At 46.4% G+C, this 12,878-nt stretch overlaps 1 protein-coding gene across 5 annotated transcripts in view; it reads right to left on the minus strand.

Annotated features, from left to right (window-relative positions):
• SYBU (syntabulin) overlaps positions 1–12,878 on the minus strand; it is a 58,156-nt gene that overhangs the window by 2,832 nt on the left and 42,446 nt on the right. For 4 of the 5 annotated variants that reach the window (XM_081117367.1, XM_081117366.1, XM_081117369.1 and 1 more), the window contains 3 exons: positions 8,658–8,760; positions 2,294–2,497; positions 519–668 (listed from right to left, as the gene is read on the minus strand). In XM_081117367.1, coding sequence (XP_080973493.1) covers positions 519–668; positions 2,294–2,497; positions 8,658–8,760 — 457 coding nt within the window. Of the gene's footprint in view, positions 1–518; positions 669–2,293; positions 2,498–2,609; positions 2,768–8,657; positions 8,761–12,878 lie in introns of those variants that run through there. The other variant, XM_081117370.1, reaches the window with a different exon arrangement.

A 12,878-nucleotide genomic window follows, 5' to 3' on the forward strand; every position in this document is an offset into this window, starting at 1 on the left:
CGGCAAATGGCCCTTCTCTCCGAGATAAGATCTAAGCTTCGGCTGCTTTCTTTTGTTTTCATTTTCACCTTAATGCTTGGCCAAGAATAATGAGCCTCTTCCTTCAGCACAGGAATAGCTTGTGGGAGTCACAGTGCACACAGCCCTGCGCGCTCCCACAGGGATGAACAGAGCCCAGTGGGGGCTCACTGTGTGTGACGCTTTGGGCTGGAAGTCGGGATTGTTCCTCTAAGTGTTCCTGCCATTTAAAAATAGTCAGGCACACACCCAGCTCCTCGTGTTGAAGCTGCACACACCCGGAGAACGTAGGCCGTCCCCTCCAAAGTAGGAGGGTCCCCTGAACTCCTGAAACGGCCAAAGCTTTTGAGACTGATTTATGAAATATGACAGAAATGAAATAAAATCATATTTTTCCTTTTCTATTTTTCTATAGTGTGGTTTGATATTTCATTTTATAGGAGAAAAAAAAACCAAACCCAACTGCCCTAAACCACCGTGTGCGAGGAATGCGGACTCACCTCTCGTGGAGCCGGCGCTCAGATTCCTTCAGCTTGGTCTTCAGGTGTCTCACTGTCACCTCTTTCTGCTGCAGGGGAGTCAAATACTGCTCTGGATTTGGGGGCTTCACCCCATGATTTTCACCGCAGGACATGTACCTTCCCGACCGCCTGAAACCACCCGAGTAATGAAATGTTACTTTTTGCCCCGTTTCCTTTTGTATAAAAAGAACAGTTAAGGCACAGAGGAGCGCTTGAGAAGAAACGGCAGCTGTGTGTTGGGCTCTTACACCTCAGTAACGTGCGACCTCACAGTGAGGGGGGTGGTGACCTACCTGCCCGTCTTAGGATGCTCATTACTTGGAAAATTGTGGTGGCGTTTGTGGAGGGCGACAGGGGAGAGGGAGGATTTTCCACGGCTTCTGGATGATCTCATACCAAATAATGCACAACTGCCCACGGGCCTGCCGGTCAGTTCAGAGTAACAGGCTGATTGATATATGACAATGAGTGAGGGCAGGCGGGAGGGGAGGAAGGGAGCCAGGGAGCGAGGTGACCTAACTTTCCACACAATGCGCCCCTAAGATCCCGATTGTTATTAGTTGAATTCAGATTGTTCTGAAATCACTCCCTGGGGCGAGCCTGCTGATTCCGTGGGAAGTTGCCTTTTTCTGGCGGGAATGAGGCTGTTCCACTCTCACCGGAGTGTGTTTCGTAAGAGAGGTGCCTGATGTTCTACAAACCGCCCCGAGCGGGAAGCCGGGCCCCCGTCGGGCCTGACCAGGAGCTGGCTTCCCTGCTGCGAGAGTGCTGGCTGATGAGGACAGGACGCCCAGAGGAAGGGGCTCAAAGAGGATGGCTGGCAGCCTCTTCCCTGACTCTGGACCCAACCCAAGCCACTGCGCTCGCCCTGCTCCCCCCGCGCCTGCGCTCCATCCAAGATGGCCTGAGTCCAGGTCCCAGCCCTCCAGTCCTCCTGTCACTGCCCTTCTGGATGTGCAGTTCCTTCTTTCTGCCTCCCCACCCCCACCCCCCAAGGACTAACGCGTTCCTTGTTTGGCCTTCCGATCTCATTTCTATTTCCACTTTCTCAGCGAGGCTTCCTCTAATCCCTCCAGACTTGAGTTGGGCCCCCTGGCCATCTTTTACACACCCATGTACTTGCAGAATCATCTTAATGTGTTGTTGTCATTAGATGAGTAAGGTCTTTCTCCCCCTCTGGGTGGCACGCACAGGGACCTCTCTGTTGTTTACTGACTGCTCTACTCCCAGCACGTCACACAGTGCCTGGCACGAGGTGGAACTCAACCCATAGCTGGCATCTGAACGAACATGAGCGATTCCGTTTTCCCTCCCTATCCCGTCACTACTTGGACCGCTGAAACTTAGGAGAGATTGTGGCTTGTGTTCTTTCTGCTGCAGCCTTAATCAATGAGCTGAGTGTGGGAAAGAGAAGTGTCTTTTTGCAGAATAAGACAGCGGATCACGAGTTGCATAACTATTTTTTAAAAAAACATGTCTATTGATTTCAGAGGAAGAGAGAGGGAGAGAGAGAGAAACATAAATGATGAGAGAGTCATTGATCAGCTGCCTCCTGCATGCCCCCCACTGAGGACTGAGCCGGCAGCTTGGGCATGTGCCCTGACCTGGAACCAAACTTCGATCTCTTGGATCATAGGTCGGTGCTCAACCGCTGAGCCACACTGGCCGGGCACTATTTTTTATTTATTTTTTTAAGAAACCTTACTATGTAGGACAAACTAGGAACCATGAACTGAAAGATGATCAGTACTCACCTCATGATTGGGCTGCAGTCACTTCCTTTGTAGGAGCCAGAGTTGCTGCTACTTGGGGAAGAGGGCACATAGCTGGGATGGATGTTGACAGGACTCAGCTGATTCCTGCACAGCATGGACAGAAGGTCCTTCTCCCGTGCGGACGGTGGGCTGTTGCCAGACTTGTGCGATGAAGCTCCATTACTCCGCCCGTGGGGACCTCGGCTGGGGGAAAAGCACGAAGAAAAAAAAAAAGTTAAAACCTTTGGGACTACTGGTGCCCAACACTAATGCTTTACTCCTTAGAGCTAGTTACTACGAAGGAGATCCAACTCACGGAGTGGAAAGAGGCAGTATTGTTATTAGTGCGAACTGCCCTCGTGAGCGGCCTTCTTTCCACCTGCCCAGCTCTTCCTCTCCTTGTGCGATCAGCACAGGCAACCTCTCCCTCCGCTGTTCTTTCAGATGGTTTCTGACCACAAAGCTTGTTTTGGATTAAACCCAACTGCTGGCTAGGAACACAAACTATGTAAATATTGATTTGGTTTAGGTTCGTTTTCGAAGCAGTTTTGAGGATGTGGTTTTTGCTCCAGTATACCTCTTTCAGCTTCAGGCTGGGGTAAGAAAATTGGGGTGGTTTATTTAGAGGATGGGGGAGAAGGGGGTTGCCCATAAAGAAGGGGGAGACAAAGGCACAGATAAACATAGCCCACGTGAATGTATCAAGTCTATCATTTTAACCACCTAATTTTTTTCCCTTTTCTTTCCATCCCCAATAACTTAGCATAACCTTTATCTTTTAATTGCTGAAATGTTGTAACGGCCCCCTCTTCCCTCCCCATCTCTTGTCTTGCCCCCTCCAGCAAGGAGGCTGACCCCGAGGCTGGAGTGGCCTCTCTAAAATGGAATTTGAATATCGCTGCCCTCCCCAAAGCCATTCACTGGCTCCCGGCTGCCTCCAGAATAAACGCCAAACTCCTTCATGCTCACAAGGTCCAATCCCACCACCTTGTCCCACCCCTCGTCTGCCACTCACCCCTTCTATTCCAGGGTTCCACGTGACTTACAGTTTCCTGATGATCCACGCTCTCCATCATCTTTATATTTTTAAACTTATAATTTTCTCGGCCTAGAATGTTCTCTCTCTGCTCCCTACCCTAAGTCTCTGGATACCTCCTACTTCGAAGCTGATGGGAACCCACTCCAATCAGCCTTCTCTGGATCCTTCCTTCCCGAGGCCAGTGGAGGTGCCACTCCTTGCTGCTCCCTGATACTGTGTGCAAACGTCCATCACGAAACTTATCACATTTCATTGCAACTGCAAACTTGTTTGTCTTTCCCACCAGCCGAGGGCATGCTGAGGGCAGGAACTCAGCCTGGTCTTTCATACCCCTGCTGCTGGCTGGCACACCCCAGGTGCTCCCTGAATGACTGATAACAGAATAAACTGGGTTTACGTCTGGGCACTGCCACTTACTTGGAACTTAGGCAAGTAAGCCCTTACTCTATGGGGATATATAATCACTTATCCTGTTTTCCTCATGGAGGTGATATGAAAATCAAAGAATGCATATGAGTATGTTCGATAAGCGTTTAGGGCAATTCAACTAAACGCTTGTGGGCTAACACTTTAGAATAAACTTCTTTCGCCCTCCCTGTTAATCTAATTCCAGAGGAAGCATTTTGAGAATGTTGAAATTACTTAAATAGGATAACAGTCCTGTGTCAGGAAGATTTCTTAATGACATTACAAGAAAACAAAAGGGAATAAGACACCTTTCGCAGAGCAGCCCTGCTTTTTGACGGTCCCCTGCTTGCCATTTTAATCACAGCTGTGTCCAACCGACACATCTCAAAGAGAAGCGTGTGTGAACGGGAACGGGAGAGTGCATGTGGGTACCCTTGGCTCCAAAACCACAGTCATTTAAAATCAAATACAATTTCAACTAGCCGTCAGCCCAGTAAATCACACATAAAGGCAACATCACCACATTCCAAAGTTAAAAGGTTCTCCCCTTTTTGAAATCATGCAAATGGACTCTGCTTCCTTTCCATGAAAAGGGGACACTTTATATAGAACAGATGGGCTGATGGCCTTGTGACAAACCAACTTCAGCAGCCCAGTGGTGGGGAGACTTCAGGAGGAGCTGAAAAGAACGTGTACTCTGGCTTGGCCTGGCTTCTCCTTGTTTCACTTCTAAGCCTGGCACCAGCTGGCCTATTTCTTAACGTGGCTGTGAAAAATTCAGAGGATTAACCATTACAGGTTAGGAGAGAGAGTAAAGAACTATCCCTAATGTTGGCCTGGGGAATTCTCTTCTGAGTTAACCTTCACCGTGGACCTTCTGTGACCCCAGCCCCGTTCCTGGTGCTTTATGAACATTGTCTCACGTGATTCTGACCATCACGCTGTTATATGGCTCATACAGTTACTATCTCCCTTTCGTGTTATGTGAAGTACTCAATGAAGTAATTGAGGCTCAGGGAGAAAAAGAAAAACTGGCCCAAGAACTCACAGCTGAACTGGGAATGATATCCAGGTCTTTGAACTCTACAGAAATGTCTCCTACTTTACACAAATGGGATGTGCTGTTTTGGGCTTGTAAAGAGGTATATTAAGTACTGGCTATGTATGTGGTTATTATCTGAAGAATTCGCCACTGAATTCTTTAGTATGTGCACTAAGACATGAATTAAATTAGAGGGGGATTTTGTAAGAACGCACCTGCTATACAGAGAAAGGCAAAAACTCTTAAGCCACTGAGCATTACTACAGCACAATCAAGTGTGTTCAAATATATTTCAGGAAGTGAATTAACAGACTGTTTGTAATAGCTACCTTGTACAAAAGAAACTACATGCTTAAACATACCTGTTCTGTGCCTTACATTTCGTTTAGTTCAAATGCTAACATATATGGGCACAAAGTCATCGTGGATGAAGGTAAAGCATTTTCAAAGGAGAAGCAGGGATTCTGTATCGGTCATGGCTGTGAACAGGCAAACCCGGGGCTCCCCTCCTCAGCCCCCCGCAGCCCCTTGGTTTGGTGGACAAGACTGAAGTCCACAGAAGAGAGAGAGAATTCTACTGACCTCACCCATTCCTGCAAATAGGAACACGATACGTGGAAAGTGAGAGAAAAGGGGAAATGAAGAAGGAAAACCCCGGAGGGGCCCAGGTGAATTTCTATTCCCCAGCCACTGTCCTTTACTACAGGTAACATTCTTATCAGCACCACCATCGTCACCATCATCATTACCATGACCACTGTATGGGCCAAACTGTGGGTCCCCCAAATCCATAAGTTGAAGCCTTGACCCCCAGAACCTAAGAATGTGACCATATTTGAAACAGGGGTGTAAAAAGGTAATGAAGTTAAAATGAGGCTGTTAGGGTGGGCTCTAGTCCAGTTTGACTAGAGTCCTTGTAAGAAGAGGAAATTTGAGCACAGGCAGGTGCAGAAAAGAGACAAGATGACCGCCTACGAGCTAAGGAGAGAGACCTCAGAAGAAGCCAAACCCGCCGACATCTTGATCTCATACTGAGTCTCCAAAATTAGGAGAAAGTACATTTCTATTGTTTAAGCCACCTCGTGTGTGGGATTCTGTTATGGCGGCCCTAGCACACTGGCACAATGATCACCATCAGCACCATCAGCACCATCAGCACCATCAGCACCATCAGCACCATCAGCAGCACCATCACCACCATCAGCACCATCAGCACCATCAGCACCATCAGCACCATCAGCACCATCAGCAGCACCATCACCACCATCAGCACCATCAGCACCATCAGCACCATCACCACCATCAGCACCATTACCACCATCAGCAGCATGAGGTGGATGCCACTGTCACCCTATTTTCCAGAATAGGAGACTGAGGTTTGGGTTCCGGGTCATGCATCTAATAAACAACGGAGGCTGAATTCAAGTCCAGGTCAGTCTGCCTCCAAATCCCAAGCTCTTTTTTTTCTTCTCACTTCCGTCTGCCTCTGATCAGATAGGGTTTTAGTTTAAGAAAGAGGATTCCTCAGAATTATCAGCAGAGTTGGCCTTCTATAAGAAGAGAGCATTAAAAAAAACATTCTCACCAACTCCACCTGTCCCTCATTTCTCCCACCCCACCCTTACCAAATGTTCCTGCCACTCTTCCTCCTAGGAGCTAATTCTCCACAGAGAAAATTCCTTTAATTATAGGAGGAATGAGCCAATGAAACAGATCACGAGCTGTTACAGAGATTGGCATGAACACTGGCTGGAGAGGAGCTGTCCCCAATGTGTGGTCCTACAGAACACAAAGATTATGAGAAATGTTGGGATATTCCATCATAGAAATCTACTCATGGCGCTCTGTGCCTGGGTCAGATTAAAAAAAAGGTGAGGGCTCTGGCCAGTGTGGCTCGGTTGGTTGGAGCGCCATCCCGTACACCAAAAGGTTGCAGGTTCGGTTCCCGGTCAGGGTACATACCTGGGTTGCAAGTTCAAGTGAGGATAATGGATAGAACATTGCCAATTTCAATTTCCCATACATTAAACATACACCTGATTTGCACGTAATTATATTTAGCTATTATATGTTTAACACCTCAATTTTTAATCACTTAGAGAAATCATGGATTCCAGACTAAAATGTTTTCTCTAAGTCACTCAGTATTAGTACCTTGGAATTTAACCACAAGCACAGGTTCCTTTGAAACACTCAATAAAACTGTCTTCTTCAGGCCATTTGTTTTTCCTTTTGCCTCTCTGCTCTTTGATACCTTGTACCATGGGTATGTGCTAATTTCTTGAGTGGGTTAGATAAATGGTTTATTCTCAGAGCAAGCCACATCTGACTTATATGGCGAATGTTTCTATTCACGTCCTGTGATCCCAGAGGCACTTTATTTCCAAAATAGATGGTGTTTGGGAGCAGAATAACTGTGCTTTTTCACTGGGAACTTCACTCTCCTGTTACAGGTTTGTCTGGCTCCAGCTCTGTTTACAATAAACTCTACACTGTGGGTCTCAGGTCCTTTTGTAAACATCAGCAAAGCTTCTGCTTACCCAAGAGGAATGGGAAATATTCATTTGCTGAGTCCTGGAAATACAAGATTTTAGAAATGGAACACTTTTTCTCCTGGAAGGGACCTTAACATCATGTAGTACAACCTCTTTTATATAAACTTGGACACTGTGGCCCAGGAGAGTAGAGTGACTTCCCCAAAGTCTACAGACAAATCATCCCGTGTCTCATGGCTCATCCATCATTCTGTCCAGGTTTCTGCTCAGAGCTCCCCTCATTGCAGTCTCCCAGAACCCGCCTGTCTGCACCACCCACACACCCCGTTACTCTCGTATAGCCGTGCCCTGCACGTTTTAAAAGTAATTACATTACTTATATATTTCTTGTCTTTCTTTCCCTGCTAGAATGAATATAATTGTCATGTCGTTTTGTTTACTGTCCTATCTCCAGAACTTGTCTCATGGTAGATGTTCAACAAATACTTGTCGAATAAGTCACTGATGACGGCAGAGAATCCTGTCCCACCAAATGTGAAGACAGGCTCCCATTTCCCCCAGTCTTCTCCCCCAGTCCATGGCAAACCCTGTTGACTCTTACTATGCTCCAAACACTGAGCCCACACTTCACCTGTACTGACCAATGTAATCCTAACAATAAACCCTATGAGGGGGGTAGGACTATAGTCCTATTTTACAGATGAGGCAACTGAGGCGTAGAGAAGTTAAGCAACTTACTCAGAGCCACGCAGCCTGTAGGTGAAGCTGCCATTCAAACCAAGGTAGCCTGGCCCCAGAGCCACACACTTAGCTGTGTTGCCCTGTTGCCTCTTCCAGTGGTGGCCACTCATGCCTATGAACGTCACACTTCCTTCACCCCTTCCCCAAGCGAATGTTGGGGTGCCCAGATGGACACTATGCTTCTTTCACAAAGATAAAAAAGCAGCTCGGCTAGAGGAAAGAAAGGGCGAAGTCAGAGTCTAGGTTCACGCGGGGGAGGCGGCGTGGAGGAGGGAGACTAGCTTGATGCCCAGGCGAGTGCACAGCTGAGCGAGGAAGGGAAAGCGGAGGGGCCCAGAGCCAAGGGCGGGGTGAGAGAGAACACGAGCCACGCCATGGGGCCGCAGGGGGAAAGGGAGAGAGAATCGCCAATTTCAAGTCACTAAGAAACAAACGAGTGGGGAGGAGGGGCCCACGGGGGGAAAGGAGAGACATCGGTAATGCTTTCAACAATAAAGATAAATTACAAAAAAAAAACAAAAATCACTCACTAATCAAATAGGAACGGACAGTCATCTGGGTGGCTCCACAGAAGCCTAAAGTACAGGGAAGTCACCTGCGCAGTGTGTTAATAGTTACAGAGCAGAAGGCGGTGCGTACTTGCGTGAAAAAGAGGGCCGCTTGCTCCCCGCGGCCGACATGTGGACCTCAGGCGCGGAAATGCTGCCGGTGCTGCTGGAGGAGCTGAAATCGGCTTCGCTGCCTGCAAAGCAACGGGGAGAAGCGTGAGGGACGGAAGCCGGGGACACGCGGGCCGGCCCCTGCCTCCCGAGGCCCCTGGCTCCCCCGATGGCGCCCGAACTCAGCAGGCGGCGAGCTTCCAGGGCCCCGGGTCCCTCGTCTGCTTTCCTCGAAGGAGACAAGGGAAGGGCAGATACAAGGGCTTCATTTCGTAAACGCAGCTCAGAGGCACGGGCTGGCTGCACACAGACGCCCGTCTCCCGGCAGACCCGCAGCACGCGTGACCCACGGGTGGCAGACACGCGCACCCCCCCGGGAGTCACACGCTCCCTGCAGGACACCGGCGGGCCGGCCCAGGCTTCCAGGGAAACAAGAAGCCTGCTTGTCAGTCCCATGGCTTTTTTCCAAGGGAGTTTATCCTCGGGTCGTAGTCAGCTAGCCGACTTGCACTTGGCACTTCAGGGCCTGGAGGTGATCAGCCGGTTAGATGCAGTAAGCAAGCAAGCCTGGGCTCCAGGAGCTGCTGGACCCATGCTATCTGCTTACGGACTTTCTCTGACTGCAGCTGCAGAGTTTCTGCAAAGGACAGGACCTTAAGGAAAAGCAGGAACTGAACACTCGCGAACAGGACGAAAACAGTTCACAGTGACCGAACCTCTGAATTAGAGTAAAACTGGAAATTTTAGGGGTTTTTTTGGGGGGGGGGAGGGATTGTTCATTAGTTTACAAATATCACATTATATCTTGAGTACAGACTAGAGTTGGGTACGTAATTAGAAACATGGTGTGTGGTAGAATAATTAAGATGAACTCGGCTCCAACAAAAAAAAGGGTAGTTCTGAAATTGTACTGAAAATATCCCATGGGTTTCCTAAGGAAGTGAAGGGGAGGGGAAGAGAGAGGCAAGAGCCAACAAGTGTAAAGAAGAGAGGATTGAAAATAAACGATGACATTCCATAGGCTTTCAGAAAACAAATCTGGTGTACAATTCATTTGACCCTGCCTCTCAACTCCTACAACACAATTTCTGACTCTCTGGTCTAGAACCCAGAGCCAGCTCGCATTTCTGAGTTGAGGAAAACATAAATAATTTCAATCCCTTGAGTTTCTAGCAGTCAGTGAACAATGATTCTAATAAAAACTATTTCTTGAGTGCCTAGTAAGTTCCAGGCCCTATAGGAGATGCTCTCTACTCTTTATATTTTTAACAACTTTGTAAGGCAGGCATTAATCTCACTATTCTACATCTGAGGCGACGAAAGCTGATTTGTCCAAGGTTTGTGAGCGACGAATCCTGCCCAGGACCAAAACCCTGTGCTACTTCTATGACCCGCGCTGCATCCTTAGGAAGACAGTGGAGAAAGCAGGGACACAGGAGAGTTCTAGAATAAACCAGATACTACCATCTCCCTAACTGGCAAGATGAGCCATACCTGCAAGATGTGGCCACACTGGCCCACTGCTGAACAGATCCTGTCACTGGCGGGTTGTGTTAGTTTTGCTACAGGGGAAGGTAGGCAACAGCAAGGCAGAGAGAGAGAAGCCCCTCCCCTGGCTTCTAGGACCTCTCAGGAAGTTCAGCCTCTTCTGGGAAAGAGATCAAGAATGATCCCTGAGCACACAAGAGGCGACTGAATTTCACCTCCCAGCAGAATTCTGCGAAGATTATGGTGGCGATTTTTCAGGACGGGATGGGCTATTCCTTCTGGATTTCAGAGACTTTGTCTAATGATATAATGAACTCTAGAAGCCCCCTGGACTTAATTAGTTGCCTCTGATAAATACACTCGCTAAACTGTAGTATTTTACAGTCTCAAGGATTCCTGATTGGCAGTGGTATCCAACAACACGCTAGTCCTGACAGCTTCATCCAACCAGCCTTGTCTGCTAGTAAATTATCAGGCTGGTTATTAAATCATAAAGATGGGTGATTTTCAAAAATAGATACTGTGGCTGCAGCCACCAGGCTTCAGATATTACTTCCTAATGTAAAATTATTACTCGGACACACCCAATTTTCATTCCTTAAAAGATACACAATGGCCATCAATCGTAATTTCGCTGCCTGCATAAAAATGGAAATCCTAGAAGAGAAACAGACAATTGCCAAAAATCTGCTGTTCCCTCATGATGCCTTTGATCTTGATCTGTGGTAATTAAGTTCTCTGAACTGAAGGGACTTTGTTCTACACTTTATTGCTACAGGAACTAAATAATTGACTCTTACGTATTTGCAGGGCCTAAGATCACTGTGTTCCTGTACTTTCTGAACTTATCTTCTGCACATCTGAAAGAGATTAGAAGGCTCATTCAGGGCACCCAAGAGATGCATTCAGGACTATCTGAATAATATGACAGTGAAAAATATATATGCTACTTCTCAACTATTTCAGTTTATGATTTACAAAAATATAACTATTTCCAGTTTGGTTAATGTAATGTAAAGTCAATGCACTCTAAGGGATACACAGAAAAGTCAATTTTACTACATCATCTCATCTACTTTCCCCATTTACTAAGCAAGAAACTAAGAGGAAGGTTGGAGATCTGAAAACCCCCCATTTATCTACTAGCTGCCAACACAGACACATGGAAGCAGAGGGGCTTTCTATTCATTTCCTTTAAACAGTGAAGGCAACGAGGTTATTGCTGTCAATGCTGTCGTTGATTGCTCTTCTGAGTTACTAAAATCTTACAGAGAGTGCCCAACCTAAAAGTAGAGGCCCTGAGTCAGACAGCAGTGCAAATTCCACCTCTGCTGCTTACTAGAAAGAGCACTTTAGGTCCATTTGGCACCTCTCTGTGCCTCAGTTTCTTAATTGTGAAATGGAGATGACAATTATAGCACCTGCCTCACAGGGCCATGATCTCCATTGTAAACTTTCAATAAATATTAGCTGTTATCATTCTGAAGGGGTTAAAAAGATATCACTTATTATGCTATACATTTCCTTCCTAGATAATTTAGAAAATAACAATGGTCCAGAGGGAAAATGTAGTCTATAATTCCATCACCAAAAAAATAGCTATAGTTAATGTTTTGATATACAACTCTTGAGACTTCAGATTTAATACACTATCATGTAACCTAATTGTTTTTCTTTTAATATGTGAATATCTTTGAAGCATCCCACATTTTGTTTCATTAAGTCAATGAATGTGTGGGCAATTTCCAGTTTTCCTACTATTAGTAACAAACATTATATGCCAGAAACCACCCTAAGCATCTTCTACATATTAAGTAATTTATTTCTCATGGTAGCACAGACCTTACAAGGTAGGGACAATTATCAATCAGCCCCTTTTACAGACAAGATAGAGAAGTTGGGTGATACAAGCAATGATACAACTAATAAGAAGTGGGGCTAAGACTGGGACACAGGCTGTCTGACCCCAGGGTTTACGTTCTTAAATAAAGGCCTAACGTTCAATGTGTATACTTGCGCATGCGAGTTTATATCTTTGTCTGTTTATTTCTTTAATAAATTCTTAAAGGTAGAAATTTTAAGCCAAAGAATATGCTCAATTTAAACATTCTTAATATTTCAACATTGTTAAATACTAAAGACTTTTAATCTTTTAATATTTAAGGTCTGCCCAATTGGCTGTCTCTGATGTCACAGGGAATACTTGGACAAAGCAGGAAGAGTCATGCTTGAAACACTGAAGGGAACTTAAAGTATCATATCCAAGTCATCTTCATCAATACTGCCTTTGTTCTTTATCAATATTGTCTTTGATCAGCTGCTGCGGCTGGGAGAGCAGGATTCTGGGACTGAACAGACAGGATGAACTTGACCTTTAAGACACTGAGTGGAGCCAGTCCTGGTGCTGAGCAACCCCACAGCAAGGGGCATTTTCCAGCTACAAACTATGCTGGCTGGCCTCCAGAAGTCCCGGTGCTTTTTCCTTTGGTAGTCTTGCTGGATCCTGCTGAGAGGAGTTACTTTATTCATAACGCTAGGGTACTAAGCATTCTCTGCATGGGACGGCGAGGCTGGGAATTAGGGAAGGAAAAATGGAAACAAAAAGAATATGTGCAAAGACTGATAGCTAGACTTATTTTTTTAAAGACAATGCCTGTGATTTGGTCTCTCAGGACGTTATTATTTTTGGCTGCCTTTAGGATACTGTGGAGTC

This window comes from Miniopterus schreibersii, assembly GCF_964146895.1.
Source record: "Miniopterus schreibersii genome assembly, chromosome: 17".
Taxonomy (NCBI): Eukaryota; Metazoa; Chordata; class Mammalia; order Chiroptera; family Miniopteridae; genus Miniopterus; species Miniopterus schreibersii.